Here is a 20,946-nt window from a genome sequence, read left to right on the forward strand (position 1 = left end):
GATGACAGGGCAGATTCAGGAGGCTCTGTGGCCTATTTAGTTTAGCTTAGTTTATTGTTTATTGTCACTTGTACAGTGAAAAGCATTTTGTTGCCTGCTAGAATCCAGTCAGTAGAAAGACAATACATGATTACAATCGATCCATTTACAGTGTGTAGATACATGATAAGGGGAGAACGTTTAGTACGAGGTAAAGCCAGCAAAGTCCAATCACGGAGAGTCCGAGGGTCACCAATGAGGTAGATAGTAGTTCAGGACTGCTCTCTGGTTGTGGTAGGACGGTTCAGTTGCCTGATAACAGCTGGGAAGAAACTGTCCCTGAATCTGCTGGTGGGCGTTTTCGCACATCGGCCCACACCACTCGGTGCTTCCGATATGCCATCAGAAACCTGAAGTCATTTTCAGGAAGGGAATGACGATAGGAGAGGCAGGGGCTTGGGCTGAAAAGCATTGGTGGCTGGATCACGCTGCATACCCGTAGTACTGAGATGCCGGAGTAGCCTCAAGGCTCGACATGAACTAGCGGAGGGGCCACTCGAGCGGAGAAAAAAAATAGACCCAGAAGAGTAGAGCTAAGTGACATTACGTTTTTGAGCGGCAGACGACAGATGGCTCAGCATATGTTTCATGGCAAAGGCCAAAATTAAAGGAAAGTCAGGTGCTTTCGTCCCAGACCGCGACCATGAATCCCCCCATTAACATTAACGTAGGCGTCGGTACTTGAAGCAATGGTGAAAAGCACAGTGGCCTTGGCCACTCAATGGATGTTACTGGCAATATGAACACCTAAAGTAATGAGCAGCAACTGTCATCTAAGTTGGTTCAGAATATGCACCTGCTTATTTTTTATTCACCGTCTCTTGTGAGGATAAATTAGGTAAGTTATTCCCTCTTTCGCCTTTCTCGTCAGTGAAAGTGAAGATAACAGCAACTATGCGTGCGGTCAGACTGATTTGTCACAAGAATTGAATGGGCGCGCTCTTGTAAACCAAGACTTGTTTTATTTTAAATGAAATTAAAAACAATAATCGCTAGGCCCGGTGCAAAAAGAAATCCGACTGTGCAAAGAAAAAAAAAAAACCAGATTCTGCAGGACCAATATAGAGGAGAATGCATAAATTACACTCTGCATTCAAAAATAGCAAGTGGCATTTTGTAATGTATGGTGTGATCCATCAAAATCTAAGCAGTAAAGTCAATACATTTTTCATTACAAGGTCCTATTGTGCAATCTGAAGCAACAGCAGAATTACATCTTTGTTGTTTAGCACTGGTTTCTTTGCACTGATATAAAAAAAAAAGCTCATTGCTCATGGATTTAATTCTATTACAAAGATCTTGCAGGGAAAGAAGACTAGTATCGTTGCAGTTTGCTACAAGCATTGTTGTAAGCGTGCCTGAAGGAATGAGGACAGGGACATGCAGTCCTTTCATAGTCAGTATCTGTAGGAATGCACACATTAGACAAACAAAAAATAAGGCAAAGGTATTTCATCTCAGGGGAACGGTAGCCGTTAGGCATTTCAATTTTATTCATGAATCTCCTTGCTCCCAGGGTTTTAGACCAATTTCCCGTGGAGTTTTAACCTAAAAATGTCTCCTGTACTTTTTGCCAGAAAATTATCATTCTTAATAATCTGGGATTATAAACATCTCCAATAGCTGAGGACTAATGAAGGAGGGACTAGCCTAATTCAAAGAGTTGTGACATCTTTAGTTTAGTTCAGCTTGGTTTACATTAGTTTATTGTCACGTGTCCCAAGGTACGGTGAAAAACTTTTGTTGCGTGCTAACCAGTCAGCGGAAAGACAATACATGATTACAATCGAGCCATCTGCAGTATACAGATATAGTTTAGCGTAAGAAATGCTGCTGTTGGAGTGGAGATTTAAAAGAGTGGAGCGATTGTGATGCGTGATTCCAGATCCACTTCTGCAAATAGCACACAAAGAATCGCCTGGCTTGGACGCCATCTTGGATCATATTTATCCACAACATTTCCCCTCACCATGAACCCGTACAAACAGAAATAAACTATGGTGACAGAAAATCGTTGCTTGCACATGAAAGGCAGACAATGAAAAGTTTTTTTTGGGTATTTTTATAGTAACTCTTACCCAAAGTAAATAGGTTTTTAAAAAAGAAACATTGGTGTTATTTTTGCAATGAAGGAAACACTGGCTGCCACACAGAAGTAAGTGATTTGGTCGGCTTCAGTGGAGCATATAATACCCTGTGTATTGCCTTTTAAATCTGCTATTTGCAGGGTCAGCCAAAAATACTTTATCCTCGGTCAAATGTCAAGAGAAATGGCTGAGTGCCAAGGATTTAGTGGAACATTTGTAACATCGATAGCAATAGCTCGAGACATTTTAGAAGAAAGATACGCTCACAGAGTATTTTCCACGAAAGATATCGTTAATTTATTCCACAATTAGAAACTTTATTTTCTGAAAAATCCATGTTCATAAGTTAAAGATGCAGAATTAGGCCATTCGGCCCATCAAGTCAACAAACAGAAGGTTTGTTTGCCTTCTCAAAGTCACTTTGCCATTTGTTTTATCTGCATGTTTTTATTTCAATAAGTATATTTACAAATGTGTGTATATATATATATGTTTCACATATTGATTTCATTTTGTCAGGAAAAAATATGTTTTTTATTCATAAAGCAAGCCCTTGGCTCCAAAAGGTAATTACAAACAAAAATAAATTATAAGAGGAAATACTTTACAAAGCACTTTTCACAAGTGTAGCTCATCTCAGACTACTTTGCAGACAAATGTTAAAAAAAAATATTTTAAAAAACTGCAGGTGCTGAAAATCTGAAATCAAACCCCCAAAAAAACAGAAACACTCAACAGGTCAGGCAGCATCTGTGGGAAGGGAAACAGAGTTAACATTTCAGGTTAAAGTCAATTTTACAGAAAGTAAGTTTCCACCAATGAGATAATGATAGATCATCTTATATTTTTAGATTGATTGAAGGGTAAAGTTGGGACAGAAGATCTAACTTTCAGAATAATGTCAATCTGGAGAGAGAACACTGCTAAGTCTGAAGAAGGGTCTCGACCCGAAACATCACCCATTCCTTCTCTCCAGAGATGCTGCCTGTCCCGCTGAGTTATTCCAGCATTTTGTGTCTACCTTGGATTAAACCAGCATCTGCAGTTCTTTCTTACATAGAAACATAGAAACATAGAAAATAGGTGCAGGAGTAGGCCATTCGGCCCTTCGAGCCTGCACCGCCATTCAATGTGATCATGGCTGATCATCCAGCTCAGTAACCTGTACCTACCTTTAGCCATAAGGGCCACATCTAACTCCCTCTTAAATATAGCCAATGAACTGGCCTCAACTACCTTCTGCGGCAGAGAATTCCACAGACTCACCACTCTCTGTGTGAAGAAATGTTTCCTCATCTGCTAATTTTTTACACTGCTAAGTTAATGCCTTATCTGAAACATAGCAAAGTCCTCTTTGTTACATGGGGTGTCAGCATGGGTTTTCATCAGGTCATAAGTGATAGGAGCAGAATTAAGCCATTCGGCCATCATGTTTACTCCACCATTCAATCATGGCTGATCTATCTTTCCCTCCTAACCCCATTCTCCGGCTTTCTCACCATAAATACTGACGCCCGTACTAATCAAGTAATGCTTGACTTTACTTGAAAAATCATTTTTCTTTGTGCTTAATGCTGTGGAATGAGAATTATTCTCACAACTTCTAGCCCTGACTTTGGAACACCACAAGGTGAACAAAGACTGATACCCCACCGATTAACTTAAGTCGTAGAAGCATCCATTCCTGAAACTTTTACAGCGTGACACCACTGATTAATTGCTTGATTCATTTCAAAGAGATTGCACCTTATTTCAAAATTGGGAACAGAGTAATTGAAATCAAATATTATATGATTTAATATTCATAGAATTATACTGATAAAGTAATTTTTGCGTCTCCGTTCGCCTCACCTTTTATCTTCACCTCGCAAAGCAGTGAAACAAAGGAACACTACCATCACTGCTGTAAAGAAGCAACACCTCCCAGAGATTATAGTCATGGAGACATAGAGTGATGCAGTGTGGAAACAGGCCCTTCGGCCCAACTTGCCCACACCGGCCAACATGTCCAACCGACACTAGTCCCACCTGCCTGCGTTTGGTCCATGTCCCTCCAAACCTGTCCCATCCATGTACCTGTCTGACTGTTTCTTAAACATTGGAATAGTCCCTGCCTCGACTACCTCCTCTGGCAGCTTGCCCCATACACCCACCACCCACACAATAATTAAAATTATTTAATTATGCACCGTTACAAACTTCATATTCATCTTTGAAATCTGAATTGTAGTTGGAATAAAACATGCTTTGGAATTTAGTGAATTGAAAGCGTCACTGGGCGTCAAATGGCTCAGGGCGACACAACGGTAGAGCTGCTGCTTCACAGCGCCAGAGGCCCGGGTTTGACAATAGACAATAGACAATAGGTGCAGGAGGAGGCCATTCGGCCCTTCGAGCCAGCACCGCCATTCAATGTGATCATGGCTGATCATTCTCAATCAGTACCCCGTTCCTGCCTTCTCCCCATACCCCCTGACTCCGCTATCCTTAAGAGCTCTATCTAGCTCTCTCTTGAATGCATTCAGAGAATTGACCTCCATTGAATGCATTCAAAGAATTGGCCTTCAGAGAACAGGCCCTTCAGCCCACCGAGTCCGCGCTGGCCATTGCTCCTTCTTCTTGCGTTTGCGGCAGCAGAAGTTATGAAGCTGCTTCTGCTTCTGCTGTCTCTGTTTGTTGTCGTTCGCCTGACTGAGGTCAGTTGACAGGGGTCACCACGGGGAGGTCGACAACGTGAGCCCCTGGCCATTGCTCACCCATTATCACTAGTTCTACGTCATCCCACTTTCGCATCCACTCCCTACACACCAGGGGTAACTTACAGAGGCCAATCAGCCTACAAACTCGCACGTCTTTGAAATGTGGGGGGGGAAGCTCTTCACTGTACCTCGGCGCACGTGACAATAAACTAAACTGAATTGAAGCCGGAGCACCCAGAGGAAACTCACACATATCACAGGGAGAACATGGAAACTCCACACAGACATTAGCCAAAGTCAGGATCAAACCCGGGCCTCTGGCACCATGAGGCAGCAGCACTACCAGCTTACCAGTTAGGAGCTGTTTTTGTCCAACTGAATTTAGGATTCCTGATTTCAGCTTACGCATTGTAACCCCATGATTTCATGAATATTGTCCTACATATGAAACCTCACCATTAGAATCAGTTGAGCACTGAAATGATGATAGGAGCGTATGAATTCCAGTTAATGACCCCAGAATTAACGGGAAAGAAAGCTCACAAAGGGATAGGAGAGTATGGCCAAGTGTAATAGGGATCGATGTGAAGGGTGAGAGGAGTAAGGCATTAAAAGTACCGTATATCAATGCGCGAAGTATAAGAAGTAAAGTAGATGATCTTGAGGCCCAGTTAGAGGTTGTTAGATATGACATTGTGGGGATTACAGAGACGTGGCTGCAGGAGGATCGGGCCTGGGAACTTAATATTCAGGGTTATACATCTTATAGAAAGGACAGGCAGGTGGGCAGAGGCGATGGGGTGGCTCTGCTGGTGAGGGGTGAAATTCAGTCCCTTGCGAGGGGCGACACAGGGACTGACGAGGTAGAGTCACTGTGGATTGAGTTGAGGAATTGTGAAGGCAAGAAGACACTAATTGGTGTTATCTACAGACCCCCAAATAGTAGCCCGGGTGTAGGGTGTAAGATGCAGCAGGAGTTAAAACTTGCATGCAAGAAAGCTAATGCCACTGTGGTGATGGGCGACTTCAATATGCAGGTAGACTGGGAAAATCAGGTTGGTTCTGGACCTCAAGAAAGAGAGTTTGTGGAGTGCCTCCGAGATGGATTCTTAGAGCAGCTTGTAATGGAGCCTACCAGAGAAAAGGCAATTCTGGACTTAGTGTTGTCGAATGGACCAGATTTGATAACGAGAACTCGAGGTAAAGGAACCGCTTGGATGTAATGATCATAATATGATTAGTTTTAATCTGCAATTTGAGGAGGAGAAGGTTAAATCGGAAATCGGTAAGTGTTGCAGTTGAACAAAGGGGACTATGAAGGCATGAGAGAGGAGCTGGCCAAGGTAGACTGGAAAGGGATCCAAGGGGATCACTGTGAAACTGTGATGAGGATGTTAGGAGGTTGCAGGGTGACCTGGACAGGTTGAGTGAGTGGGCAGATGCGTGGCAGGTGCAGTATAATATAGATAAATGTGAGGTTATCCACTTTGGCGGCAGAAACAAGGAGGCAGATTATTATCTCAATGGAGTTAGGTTAGGCAAGGGAGGGGTGCAGCGAGACCTGGGTGTCCTTGTACACCAGTCACTGAAAGTTGGCGTGCAGATACAGCAGGCAGTGAAGAAAGCTAATGGAATGTTGGCCTTCATAATGAGAGGATTTCAGTATAGGAGTAAAGAGGTTCTTCTGCACTTGTATAGGGCCCTGGTAAGACCACATCTGGAGTATTGTGTACAGTTTTGGTCTAATTTGAGGAAGGACATCCTTGTAATTGAGGCAGTGCAGCGTAGGTTCATGAGATTGACCCCTAGGATGCCAAGGGATATGGGGAGAAGGCAGGCACAGGTTATTGATTGGGGACGATCAGCCATGATCACATTGAATGGCGGTGCTGGCTCGAAGGGCCGAATGGCCTCCTCCTGCACCTATTTTCTATGAAATTCTCTCTCTGTTATCGCATAATGCTGAACCAAAAAACAAACATGCTAAAAATTAATGTCAAGAAAAGGAAGATACTATGTGGAGAAAAGAAGGATTAGCATTTCAAATGTTGATGGGTTTAGGAATGCAATCTCCAGGAAAATGGAGATAATGTAATCTCCTTTCACAAATGCGTGATGGATTTAAAGCAATAGGATGCGAACTGTATTTCAGTTTTCATCCAAGGCAGTAAAATCAACCTCTGGATTAATTTTAATGCAAAACATTGTTTAACAGGGACTGCAAGATAAATTCTTCCTCCTTGTATAAAAACCAAGGAAGAAGGGAGTCTAATGAAAGGTGAGAAAATAGAAGAAAAATAGCTTGGCTATTCATCTTTATATTCCACTATATTGACTTATGAATTAATAATAAGCTAAAATCTTTAAAGATAACCAGTTGATTAGCAGTCTTCAATTCTGCTGCTACAAACTTACAAAATATAAATGCTAAAACATTGTAACAAAAAAAAGCAGTGTTTCATTTAGTAGAAATAAGGAACTGCAGATGCTGGTTTCCACAAAAGGACACAAAGTGCTGGAGTAACTCAGCGGGTCAGGCAGCATCTCTGGAAAACATGAATATGTGACGTTGTGGGTCAGAACTCAGGTCTAACCCTTCAGGTCTAACTGCATTCGGAATTGGAAAAAGATTGCCACGTTTTATCTCTTGGCTGGCCAAAATAGAAAGAAGTTGTAGATAAAACAAGCTAAGAAACTTCATCCCAAGTTAAATGTCAATATATTACAAGCCAAGATCAATCCAGTCTGAAGAAAGGTCCCGACCCAAAATGTCGCCTATCCATGTTCTCCAGAGATGCTGCCTGACCTGCTGAGTTACTCCAGCATTTTGTGTCCTTTGCTGTATGCTGGATAAAATTTACCACCAAGTACCAGCGATAGCTACCATGTTAGGAACAACGTCTCTTCTATTTCCGCCTTCTGTTAGCGTTAGTTCAAAGGAACCCCTGGCGTCTGGCAGCTGCGATACCATCAAGCTGGTTGGGGCCGCTGAAAATATGAAAGAGTTGCTGCAGATAAGACGATAAAACCACAAGACAAAAGAGCAGGATTAGGATTAGCCATTTGGCCCATCGGGTCCATTCCGCCATTCAATCACGGCTGATCTACCTTTCCCAATCAACCACATTCTCCTGCCTTCTCCCCGTAACCACAAAATGAAGGGAGGCAAAAACATATTCTTGACTCAGAGAGAGGAGTGAGGCTAAACACAAATTGGAGGAACAGCATCTCGTATTTCGCTTGGGCAGCTTACAACCCAGTGGTATGAATATTGATTTCTCTAACTTCTAGTAACCCCTCCATTCCCTCTCTCCCCATCCCTCTCCCGCCCAAGTCACACCAGGTCATTCTGGTTCTCACCTGGCAAACAGCTAACAATGGCCTGTTTCCTTGATCATCGTAGCCTTTTGCATATCTTTCATTCATTTGTTCTATATATCTCCACATCACCTTAGACAATAGACAATAGGTGCAGGAGGAGGCCATTCGGCCCTTCGAGCCAGCACCGCCATTCAATGTGATCATGGCTGATCATTCTCAATCAGTACCCCGTTCCTGCCTTCTCCCCATACCCCCTGACTCCGCTATCCTTAAGAGCTCTGTCTAGCTCTCTCTTGAATGCATTCAGAGAATTGGCCTCCACTGCCTTCTGAGGCAGAGAATTCCACAGATTCACAACTCTCTGACTGAAAAAGTTTTTCCTCATCTCAGTTCTAAATGGCCTACCCCTTATTCTTAAACTGTGGCCCCTTGTTCTGGACTCTCCCAACATTGGGAACATGTTTCCTGCCTCTAACGTGTCCAACCCCTTAATAACCTTATACGTTTCGATAAGATCTCCTCTCATCCTTCTAAATTCCAGTGTATACAAGCCTAGTCATATCATATCATATCATATATATACAGCCGGAAACAGGCCTTTTCGGCCCTCCAAGTCCGTGCCGCCCAGTGATCCCCGTACATTAACACTATCCTACACCCACTAGGGACAATTTTTACATTTACCCAGCCAATTAACCTACATACCTGTACGTCTTTGGAGTGTGGGAGGAAACCGAAGATCTCGGAGAAAACCCACGCAGGTCACGGGGAGAACGTACAAACTCCTTACAGTGCAGCACCCGTAGTCAGGATCGAACCTGAGTCTCCGGCGCTGCATTCGCTGTAAAGCAGCAACTCTACCGCTGCGCCACCGAACATGCAGCAGTGCCGAACAGAGTTAGAACGTGCAGCTAAAACTGTTGATGCTGAAACAACATTAACTTTAAAAAAAAATTCAAATCCCTTACCTTTTAAAATATTTATGTGACAGAATTACAATAATCTCGCACCAAATTGGTTTCTTTATGGCAGGATAGGATCAGCTAGGCGATAATTATACTCAGTCATCATTTACAACTCAATTGGACCACTAGTAACAGATATAAGATTTACGGGGCATTTTACAGTGATTAGTTTATAAATAACTTAACTTCCCTGTAGTCCAAATGATTTTCTCTGAGTCCTTTGGAGAAAGCAGCAAACAGCATAGACTGCAGAACTGTAGCAAGCCATTGATAGCAAATTTGGGATTTCTCTATGCCATTAGTTTCACTGTAATCACTCCTTTAAAAAACAGGGTATTGATCAGAAGGAATTTAGACACAAAATGCCTGAGTAACTCAGCGGCACAGGCAGCATCTCTGGATAGAAGGAATGGATGACGTTTTCGGGTCGAGACCTTTTCTTCGGACTGAGCGTCAGGGGAGAGGGAGTTACAGAGATAAGGAATTGTAAGAGATCAAAAGAGATGAGGGTCAAGGGAAATGTAGAATGGATAATTGTTAACTAGGAGAAGGTAAGAGCAAAGAGATACAATGTAATCAGGCCGAAAGCCAGGCTGGTCGGAGAACGGGGAAGGGGGAGGGATGGAGAGAGAGAGGGAAAGCAAGGGCTACTTGAAGTTAGAGAAGTCAATATTCATACCACTGGGCTGCAAGCTGCCCAAGCGAAATATGAGGTGCTGTTCCTCCAATTTGCGCTGGGCCTCACTCTGACAGTGGAGGAGGCCCAGGACAGAAAGGTCAGTGTGGGAATGGGAGGGGGGAGTTGAAGTGCTGAGCCACCGGGAGATCAGACCTGAGCTGAAGATCATCGTGTGAAATGTCACTCTGACAGCGGAAGCTTTTGCTCGTTTGCTGAACATCTCAGAGATCTGCACGCTGTAATATAATAAATTCCATCCTCAATCGAAAAATAAACTTCCAGTGCATTATATTAGACCAGCTCTGCTGCAAAGCAGACCCCTGTATCCGGCAATCAACGTCGGTATCTGTGCAATAATCCCTTAATTAGAGCATTTATTCCTGGTTCCAAAACTTTAATCGGTGCTTTGTCACATGTGACGTTTATAAGCCATGCATAACAATTTGAAATTACTGCTTGCAATATCTTCCATTTTATTCTCACTGAAGCATCAAATCAATTTCTTTGCTGTTGTTCTATTTCTAGAAATAACCCATTAGAACTTTTCCCTCAGATAATGCGAAGAAAAGTTGTCTTTTTTCTCTCCGCTGCAGGCGGATTATCAAGTCAGCTAAAGGGTCCTTGTTCAACTCCTACTGCCAATTATAAAATGGAAATATGCATTATGTTTTGTGAAACTTCAAGCACAATATTCTGCTTGTATTTTCCACTTTTTTGTTTTCTACGGTTTTGGACTGGTCTGAAGAAGGGCCTCGACCCGAAACATCACCCATTGCTTCTCTCCAGAGATGCTGCCTGTCCCGCTGAGTTGCTCAAGCATTTAGTGTTTTTTCTTCCATCATGGCGTTCAGCGACAGGATAGTGTTTGAAACATTGTGCGATGGCACATCCCCTTTAAAGTCTGCCCCTCTCCCAACCACAGGCAAACAAGCCACACCCAAGTCCAATTAAGGGTAACTGGACCAATTAACCAATGCTACAGACCTGCCCAGACTTACAGCATGCAAGAGAGCGTTAGATCTAGCTCTGAGGGCAAACAGAATCAATGGATGTGGGGAGAAGGCAGGAATGGGGGGGGGGGGGGTACTGATTTTGGATGGTAGACACAAAATGCTGGAGTCCCGCTGAGTTACCCCAGCATTTTGTGTCTACCTTCGATGTAAACCAGCATCTGCAGTTTTTTTTCCTACTGATTTTGGATGATCAAGCCATGATCATATTGAATGGCTCGAAGGGCCGAATGGCCTACTCCTGCACCTGTTTTCTATGTTTCTACATTTCTACCCCTCTTATAAACCCTGGAGCCCAGAGAGGAGGGGGAGAGGGGCAGCTGTGGGGATGAATCTAGACCCCTTGGTTTGTCTCTGGAACTAAACCCCATCGGGGTGAGTCCACTGCACGATTTGTGCCAGTGTATTCATTCTGGAATGGAATACTTTATTGTCACATGGGAGAAGGCACAGTGAAATTCTTTGCTTGCACACCCAAGGCATTATTGTGCCATGAGTGATGCCACAATTGCATTTAAACATCACGATGTGAGGGTTTCAGTCCAAGACTGATTGAAGGTAAAATCCATGTGAAATGATGGAGAGTCTGCAAGAACTGCCCCAATGGTGCTGTTCACATATCACATTAAATATATTCCTTTCCCACTTTAGTTTGCACATTTGATGGAGATCCCTTTGGGCTGCCTAAAATTGCCTGATATTGCTGTGTTAATCAATTGTACGTTATTCACGGGTATTGCTCTGCAGTAGAGTGGCATGGGAACATTTTGGTGGGTTTGAAGGTGTTGTAGATATTAAACTCTCCTTCTGTTTCCCTTCAACAGGAGGTGTGCTTGCCCATATCACTTTGTCAGAGCGATAAGATACATTCCATCTCCCAAGTTAGAACTTTGGCATATTTCAAAAGCCGATAAATACCCATACCACAACATTCGGGCGGCGCGGCGGTAGAGTTGCTGCCTCACAGCGCCGGAGACCCGGGTTCAATACTGACTGCGGGTGCTGTCTGTACGGAGTTTGTACGTTCCCCCCGTGACCTGCGCGGGTTTTCTCCGGGTGCTCCGGTTCCCTCCCCACACTCCAAGGGCGTACAGGTTTGCAGGTTAATTGTAAATGATCCCTAGTGTGTGCAGGATGAATTTAGCGTACGGCATTCACTGGTCGGCACGGACCTGATGGGCCGAAGGGCCCGTTTTCGTGCCGTATCTCTAATCTAAAACTAAACTAAATAAGCATTTTTTAAAAACCCCACTGTATTTGTTGCTGAGCCTCTGTTTTCAGGTGTCAAGGTCACAGTTCTCAATAGTAACACTGACACTAACATTTGTACAGAGATAAAGGTATGACCATTAACACGAAACATTAAAACTATGATTTCAAAATTTTGTAGACATTTGATTATTTTAAAACTTCTTGATGCAGGATGATGGAGAAAGAGTTGGGTAGAATGTGTAGGAAAGAACTGGGTAGAATGTTGGATTCATTAGTTTGGTGAGCTAGTAAAGCCATGCTGGGTGGAATGGCCTCCGTCCATGGCTCACATAGAGTGTGGAAGCAGTTTCTCTGGCCCAACTTGCCCGCACTGGCCAACATGTCCCAGCTACACTAGTCCCACCTGCCCGCGCTTGGTCCATATCCCTCCAAAACTGTCCTATCCATGTACTTGTCTAACTGCTTCTTAAATGTTGTGATATACAATGGACAATAGACAATAGACAATAGACAATAGGTGCAGGAGTAGGCCATTCAGCCCTTCGAGCCAGTACCGCCATTCAATGTGATCATGGCTGATCATTCTCAATCAGTACCCCGTTCCTGCCTTCTCCCCATACCCCCTGACTCCGCTATCCTTAAGAGCTCTATCTAGCTCTCTCTTGAATGCATTCAGAGAATTGGCCTCCACTGCCTTCTGAGGCAGAGAATTCCACAGATTCACAACTCTCTGACTGAAAAAGTTTTTCCTCATCTCAGTTCTAAATGGCCTACCTCTTATTCTTAAACTGTGGCCCCTTGTTCTGGACTCCCCCAACATTGGGAACATGCTTCCTGCCTCTAACGTGTCCAAATCCTTAATAATCTTATACGTTTCGATAAGATCCCCTTTCATCCTTCTAAATTCCAGTGTATACAAGGCCCAGCCTCAACTACCTCCTCTGGCAGCTCGTTCCATACACTCACCACTCTCTGTGTGAAAAAGTTACCCCTCGGATTCCTATTAAATTTTTCACCTTCACCTTGAACCTATGTCCTCCAGTCCTCGATTCCCCTACTCTAGGCACGAGACTCTGCGCCTCTACCCGATCTATTCCTCTCATCTGTTCATCGGCAAGAAAATAAAATGGTCCTAAACCAACTGCAAAATTGTCCAACTTTACTCCCTATGTAAATACATGCATCCATGAAATTGCTAATCACATCAGGAGTACATGGAAAATCAGTGTGTGCAATGATGTAAACTGAATTTTAAAGAACATTTTTACTTTTCGAAATACAGGCATAAAACAAGGGAAATAAATATTCCAGAAATCCAAGTAAAAAATGTGTGAAATTATATTCATATGGGTTGAAATGATTTTAAAGAAACACATTAATTTCTTTGAGTACCTAACCTGATCAGGAATCACATCCCCAGCATCCAACTGATACCAAATCATCAATTGGTTTTGGTTTTGGGATACAGCGCGGAAACAGGCCCTTCAGTCCACTGTGTCCACGCTGACCAGTGATCCCCGCACTTCAGCACTGTCCAACACACACACCAGGGACAGTTTACAATTTTACCAAGCCAATTGACCTACAACTCTACTGCGGCACGGTGGCGCAGCGGTAGAGTTGCCACCTTACAGTGAATGCAGCGCTGGAGACTCAGGTTCGATCCTGACTACGGGCGCCGTCTGTACGGAGTTTGTACGCTCTCCCCGTGACCTGCGTGGGTTTTCTCCGAGATCTTCGGTTTCCTCCCACACTCCAAAGACGTACGGGTATGTAGGTTAATTGGCTGTGCAAATGTAAAAATTGTCCCTAGTGGGTTTAGGATAGTGTTAGTGTGCGGGGATCGCTGGGCGGCGCGGACCCGGTGGGCCGAAGGGCCTGTTTCTGCGCTGTATCTCTAAATCTATAAAATCTAAAAAAAAATTATAAAAATCTAAACCTGTAGGTCTTTGGAGTATGGAGGGAAACCGGAGTAAAAACCTGGGTAAAAACCCATGCAGGTCACGAGGAGAATGTACAAACTCCGTACGTTGGCAAAAATAAAATGGAAACATCACGAGGCATGAGCCCACATATTCCTTGTCATTGCCTGAAGCATGTAACCATTGACAATAGACAATAGACAATAGGTGCAGGAGTAGGCCATTCGGCCCTTCGAGCCAGCACCGCCATTCAATGTGATCATGGCTGATCATTCTCAATCAGTACCCCATTCCTGCCTTCTCCCCATACCCCCTGACTCCGCTATCCTTAAGAGCTCTCTCTTGAATGCATTCAGAGAATTGACCTCCACTGCCTTCTGAGGCAGAGAATTCCACAGATTCAGAACTCTCTGACTGAAAAAGTTTTTCCTCATTTCAGTTCTAAATGGCCTACCCCTTATTTTTAAACTGTGGCCCCTTGTTCTGGACTCCCCCAACATTGGGAACATGTTTCCTGCCTCTAACGTGTCCAACCCCTTAATAACCTTGAAATAATAATTGAAATCTAATCAGAAAATATCAGAGGAATGTGTGTGAACACTTTCAACGTTGATGGGAGTGCAAGATGCCTGCGGTCTAATCCTAAACCTTCCCCATGATCAGAGGAAAGGAAATCAGGCAAAGGAGATCATGTTTAATTGGATAGCGGACAGCTAGATTCCATCGTTACGTTGCACAATGAGTTAAGGATGTGGCTCTCTGGTCCCGTGTAGTGGTTTTGTTAGATTGCCATGAAAATGACACAGTGAAGCAGAAACCGACCATTATATGAGTCAGTTTAATGATTTGAGCAAAATAAAGATGACCCTGAAGCTTGGAATTTAATTCCACTTCCACGTTTGATTGGTGGAGCAGCAGCTCCCACTGCTGGCATGCCCTGCCTTTCAATTAGTTCCTGAAGCCTCCTGAACATTGCAGTTAAGGCATCTTTAATGTTAGCCTAGTTAAGGGCTAAAATGGATCAGGGAGAAAATGTATTTTGATTTAGTTTAAGAGATACGGCGCAGAAACAGGCCCTTCGGCCCGCCGGTTCCGTGCTGACCAGCGATCCCCACACACTAACACTATCCTAGGGGCAATTTTACATTTATGTTAAACCAACTAACCTTACAACCACCCTAGAAACCCGCACGCCCTTGAGATGCGAGTTGAAACCGGAGCACCCGTAGGAAACCTAGGCGCGGTCACGGGGTGAACGTGCAATCTCCGCACAGACAGCACCCGAGGTCTGGATCGAACCTGGGTCTCTGGTGCTGTGAGGCAGCAGCCCCACCAGCTGCGCTACTGTGCGGCCCAGAAGCAATGACATTCGAGCAGTGTTTTTATTTCTACTGCAAACTGTCCTCTAAAGCCATTCTCTCCATTTCTCCCCCTCTCCAAGATCCCCTGCGATGACTCCTATTCCTGCCACCACACTATTGCCCCCCCCAAGGATTTTATCCTTGATGCCATCTGTAGATGGGCTATTGCATGCTCGCCAATCGTAGTGCTTGTTAGTAGTAGTCCCGCCTAGTACGTGCTTTATAATATCAAGAACTCGCCTACGTCAGGCAGTAGATGGAGCAGCTTGGAGCTGTAATGTACTGCAGGTCCTATGCTGTAAGTGCTTCAATAAAATGATGCATTGTATCTTAGCATGTACTTAAGTAATTTGTTACATGGTGTCAGAGTCAACTCGGACCTACTATGCTTCATTTTGTACTTTCACAGTGTCCCTTAGTGGCATTATTTGAAAAAGGAGCATTAATTTCCTCATCCAGATTTATCGCACAAGAATCTCTCTGGACTCCTCCATATTGACATCGAAATTGACAGATTGGTTATCTAGAATCCAGTATTCAATGAGGAGAAATTTCTTCTAGCTCCAGGGATGACCCATGTTATTTTCTTCAGTCCTGAGTGGAATCTCTGTTTCTGGGCTGCTGGGTCTAACTTTCCAACTTGCCACTGCTTATCTAATTTGGCTCCAAGATAAACCTCTGACCGCGTACAATGACTTCACCGAAGGCCCGACCTGTCACGCACTTTGCCTTCGCCTCCTTCGGCTTCTCCACTGCTGAAACCCTCATCTACATCTGCGTTACCTCTAGACTTGACGATTCCAAAGCACCCTTGCCTTTGGTGCCTCATAGACCACAATCCCTAAACCTAGTGTCCAAAACACTGAAGCCTTTTTTATTCCGCTGACTGGTTAGCACGCAACAACAAGCTTTTCACTGCACCTTGGTAGACGTGACAATAAACTGAACTAAACTAACTTGTATCTTGCACCATCCCCTTCAGCCACTTCCAATGCTCTATGAATTATTTTGCCTCTTAGTTGTGCGGTGTATCAAGTTTTAAATCGTCAACTTTGTATGCAAACCTCTTAACATCCTTAGCTCTATGAGTCGCTCCATCGATTTCTCTGTCTTTCCAACTTTCTTTTATCTTTCACAACACTCTTTATGACTCTGCACTTTGTACTTTGAGGACATTTCTATCGGGTTGAAGTCGGTTTCGTTGTTATGATAACGCTCCAGTGAAAGCGCCATTTTAAAGGCACTCTTTAATGTCATGTCATGGGTTTTTGGTTGATCTTAAAAGGCAATGCAAGTTCTTAAGCTGTTTTGTTTTGGTCTTCAATTAAGGAGACATTAAAAAGAGTTGACTCTGTGTGAAGTGGCAAGTGTTCCATTGATTGCTAAAATTACCAGTCACCGATTTTATTTTGTGGCTGAAATTCAACAGTGCCTCATTGGTGCTATCACGGAAATCTGCCACTTAGCGTTAAAAATATTCCATTTGTGAAATACAGGAGTGAAAAGTCATTTTAGCTAGAGTTATTATGAAGTGGTCTATTAGTCGCACTGCGATTTAGATAGTGCTTTGCTCTGTACCCGCGTTACGAAAGTGAGGACAATAACACAGGTTTCAATAATGTATGAAATATACTCTCTAAAAATTGTAGACGTGCTTACTGATGGCAGCAAAGAACTCCAACATAGGTTTCTATCATTATCCTCAGGTCACCGTTTCACTTCATGTAAAATCAAGCTTCACCAGGCTAAGTTGATTTGCAATGCACACCTACTAAAGGAATAAATTGAATGCTTCTCACATCTCCACACTTCAGATTCGGTGAAACAGAAATCTATTCAAAAATCGGGTATTTTTGGCATCGAGTGTAGCAGTTGAAGGATTGGGATCGTGCCCTGGAGGCAAGGTTATAGGTACCCTGCCGTTCTTGGCGATTAATATTTATAGCAAGACTGGAAAGGGAAGGAAAGTAATTTAAGAAGCTGGCAAACTATTTCTCGGCCTTCAGAATCTTCAGATCAACCACAATTGCACATTCTGCCCATTGAGGGAAAACATAAGTTGACTCACCTGCAAAATGCACCGAAGTAATATAAAAAAGTGACTGTTTCAATCTGGTTCCTTGCACCAATGAATGGCTTAAATTAATAAATTCCTTGACACACAGGCAGACAGTGCTGTCCTTAAGAAGTTAAGGAATGAGAAGATGGCTGGAGAGGGAACAATTATCATTGGAGATCGCAGTATTTTAAGTTATAGTAGAAACTATTATTTTGGAGTGGGAGGGGCACAGTTTAATAAGTAGTTTAATCCAAACCAGCTAAAATTGAGAAAACCTGCACAAAACAGTTTTCAATCCATGGGTCAATATTCAGGATGGTTGTAGTTAAATAAATCAATACCAGTAGTTTAGGGCACTAGGCTGGATTCTACAGTAGGCTCAATTTCATTATCCATCACCAGAAAACGAGAGACAGGGAAAGTATACTTTTAAAAGAGAGGCGTAGCACCATTGACCACGAGCAATGACCAATTAATTTCAGAAGTACCCATTTGAAATAATTCATTCTGCGTGTTTTTAAACTGAAATCAATGTTAGAGAATATATATATATTTTTTTTGTGTGTGAAATAACAGTATGTTTCGTTTCAAGATCTGTCTTTCAATGGACTGGTAGTTTTTAAAAAAATGAATCTGTTGTTGAATTCTCTCAGTTACGGATGTTAAACTTGCCTTTGTGTTTTTTTCCCCCTCTCTCCCCCCTTCCCCTTACCCCTCCAGGAATGGTGCGCTCTGTTTGAGATTTTGTCTGCTCATAGTTTCAATTTGTTTCTCTCAATTACCACAGGTTTAGCCCATATGAGTGGTATAACCCCCACCCTTGCAATCCCGACTCAGATGTGGTGGAAAACAATTTTACCTTGCTAAATAGTTTCTGGTTTGGAGTTGGAGCGCTCATGCAGCAAGGTACACGCTTCGGCCTGCACTTCTCTTTGGCGCCTTTCCCACTCTTTGCTGGGGGTTACTGCTCTCAGGCACTTGGCTTGCATGGGTGCCTCTTTGCATGTATCCTACATTACGAGCACACAGATTTCATTTAATTTGTAACACCATCCACTGACCTACATCAGGGACGACCTGCACAGTTTTGCACTCATCATTACCCTTCGCACACTGCATGCCACGCCATTACATGCTCACCCCCCTGATGTACGGGTAAGTACGATCACCGCGTCGGCACACTCGCCCTTCAGCACGCCACGGGCACATGGTAAGAGGGAACCCTTCTCTGCCTGCTGAACCCCCAGAAAACTGTGGGATAAAGTGTTGGACATGACGTTACCTTGGGTACATGACAGTCAGCCCCAACCAGGCTCTGTCTAAAGCATCCTTTAAAAAAGGCACCTCCTCTGGTTGAGCGGGTAAGAAAAGAACTTTGTGGTAATTGCGTGACTCTTAGCAGATAGTTACGTCTCTCCCCGGCGTGTTGTGGGCCTGCAACTGCAACATTGCTTGGCTGCAGGCCCCACCTGGAGGAGGAGGAGATAAGAGCAGCCCTTGTGTACGAGCAGCCCCTGTCTTGAGTTGGTATAAGTTATGATTTTATGTATCGGACTGCATGCCTCTCGGGGCCTGCTGGTCGTCACGGACAAGGTACATCTCTCTTCTTTTCTTAGAGTTTTGATAAAGTTAAGACTGGATTTGGAGTTGGCTGTCATGTCCAAGCTTATTCGAGTGTAGGGGTCGGCTGGTAAGATGGACTGTGAGAGGCAAGATGGATCAACAAGAGCTTCCTCTGGCTTGACGTGAACCGCTATTAAACCAAATTACTGAAATGCTTGAAGAAGGAATTGTGTGAACTCTATTTGCGAAATCCATCTCCCTCACATTCTATATTACCCAAATCAAATTAAAATAAAAATGCACTTTAAATGTTTCCCATCCTGGTTAATGTAAGCAATCTTACATTTGCATGATATCTGGTAAATGAGCAGAGCATGCAATAAAATGCATGATTGAGCATCAGTTGTGCAATTTCTTATTTTAATAATTAGCCTGAGTGTGAGATGGGGAGAAATATTGCTTGATGATAATTTTAGTGGAAATTCTATTTTGTTCTCTCGCTGGGGTTTTGTTGAAACTGCCGACAGGGGGATATGTGATCCGCCCCTATCCATTTAACTGCTAAATACTCCTTTGGCATCTATCCATGAACTATCTTATCTAGTCCTGTTGGGAAACCAAAACTGCTCTGAACACACATTTGTCCCATACCATTATAAGCCAGTCAGTTTCGTTTATTGTCAAGTGTACAGCGAAAAGCTTTTTGTCGCGTGCTAACCCAGTCAGCGGAAAGACAATAATACATGGTTATAATCGAGCCATTTCAACTGTACAGGTACATGATAAGGGAATAACGCTTTTAGTGCAAGGTAAAGCCAGTAAAGTCCGATCAAAGATAGTCCGAGGGTCACCAATGAGGTAGATAGTAGTTCAGGACTGCTCTCTGGTTGTGGTAGGATGGTTCAGTTGTTGCCTAATAACAGCTGGGAAGAAACTGTCCCTGAAACTGGAGGTGAGCGTTTTCACACTTCTATACCTTTAGCCCGATGGGAGAGGGGAGAAGAGAGAGTGGCCAGGGTGCGACTCGTTTTTGGAGTCAATGGGAGGGAGGTTGGTTGGGTTTTGGGTTGACAAAGGATATTGAAAGAATGACAAGCAACACTGCAGCTTTGTGTTGCGTGGTTCAACTGAAGCCCTTTGTAGGTGTAGGTCCATATTCCCAAACTTATGATCCCATCACATTGTCTCCGTACTCCACGAAAGATGGAATAGAGGCAGAGAAGAGGTTGGGGAACGGTACCAGAAATAAAAACCACGAGCCGTTGACGAGATTGGAGAAGCTTGGCATTCCCTTCTCAGAGCAGAAAAGGTGAATGGGAAATTAAATATGGAAGTTCATAAGTTATAGGAGCCGAATTAGGCCATCAGATCTCCTCCACCATTCAATCATGGCTGATCTGACATTCTGTCTCAACCCCATTCCCCTGCCTTCTCCCCATAACCCCTGACACCCCAGCACTAATCAAGAATCTGTCAATCTCCAACTGGAATATACCCGTTGACTTGGCCTCCACAGCCTTCTGTGGCAACAAATTCCACAGATTCACCACCCTCTGACTAAAGAAATTCCTCCTCATCTCCATCCTAAAGGTGCGTCCTTTTATTCTGAGGCTATGGCCTTTGATCCTGGACTCTCCCGCCAGTGGAAACATCCTCTCCACATCCACTCTATCCAGGCCTTTCATTATTCGGTCAAATTCAATGAGGTCCCCCCCCTCTCTCCCCCCCATCTCTCCCCCCCCCTCTCTCCCCCCCCTCTCTCCCCCCCCCCCTCTCTCCCCCCCCTCTCCCCCCCTCTCTCCCCCCCCTCTCTCCCCCCCTCTCCCCCCCTCTCTCCCTCCCCTCTCTCCCCCCCCCCCCTCCCCTCCCCCACCCTCTCATCCTTCTAAACTCCAGCGAGTGCAGGCCCAGTGCCATGAAATGTGGAAGTGAGAAATGAGTGGAGGTGATTAGAATAAACCATTTCTAATAGCAAAATGCCAAAGATATCAGTGGAAGCAAATTTAATCTAAATGGCAAATGAACAAAA

At 43.9% G+C, this 20,946-nt stretch overlaps 1 protein-coding gene across 1 annotated transcript in view; it reads left to right on the forward strand.

The window, feature by feature from the left end:
- grik2 (glutamate receptor, ionotropic, kainate 2) overlaps window positions 1-20,946 on the forward strand; it is a 463,075-nt gene that overhangs the window by 373,256 nt on the left and 68,873 nt on the right. Inside the window, 1 exon segment of the mRNA XM_078399849.1 lies at window positions 18,142-18,260. Within this exon segment, the coding sequence (XP_078255975.1) occupies window positions 18,142-18,260 (119 nt within the window).

The sequence above is a fragment of the Rhinoraja longicauda genome, chromosome 5 (genome assembly GCF_053455715.1).
Source record: "Rhinoraja longicauda isolate Sanriku21f chromosome 5, sRhiLon1.1, whole genome shotgun sequence".
Taxonomy (NCBI): Eukaryota; Metazoa; Chordata; class Chondrichthyes; order Rajiformes; family Arhynchobatidae; genus Rhinoraja; species Rhinoraja longicauda.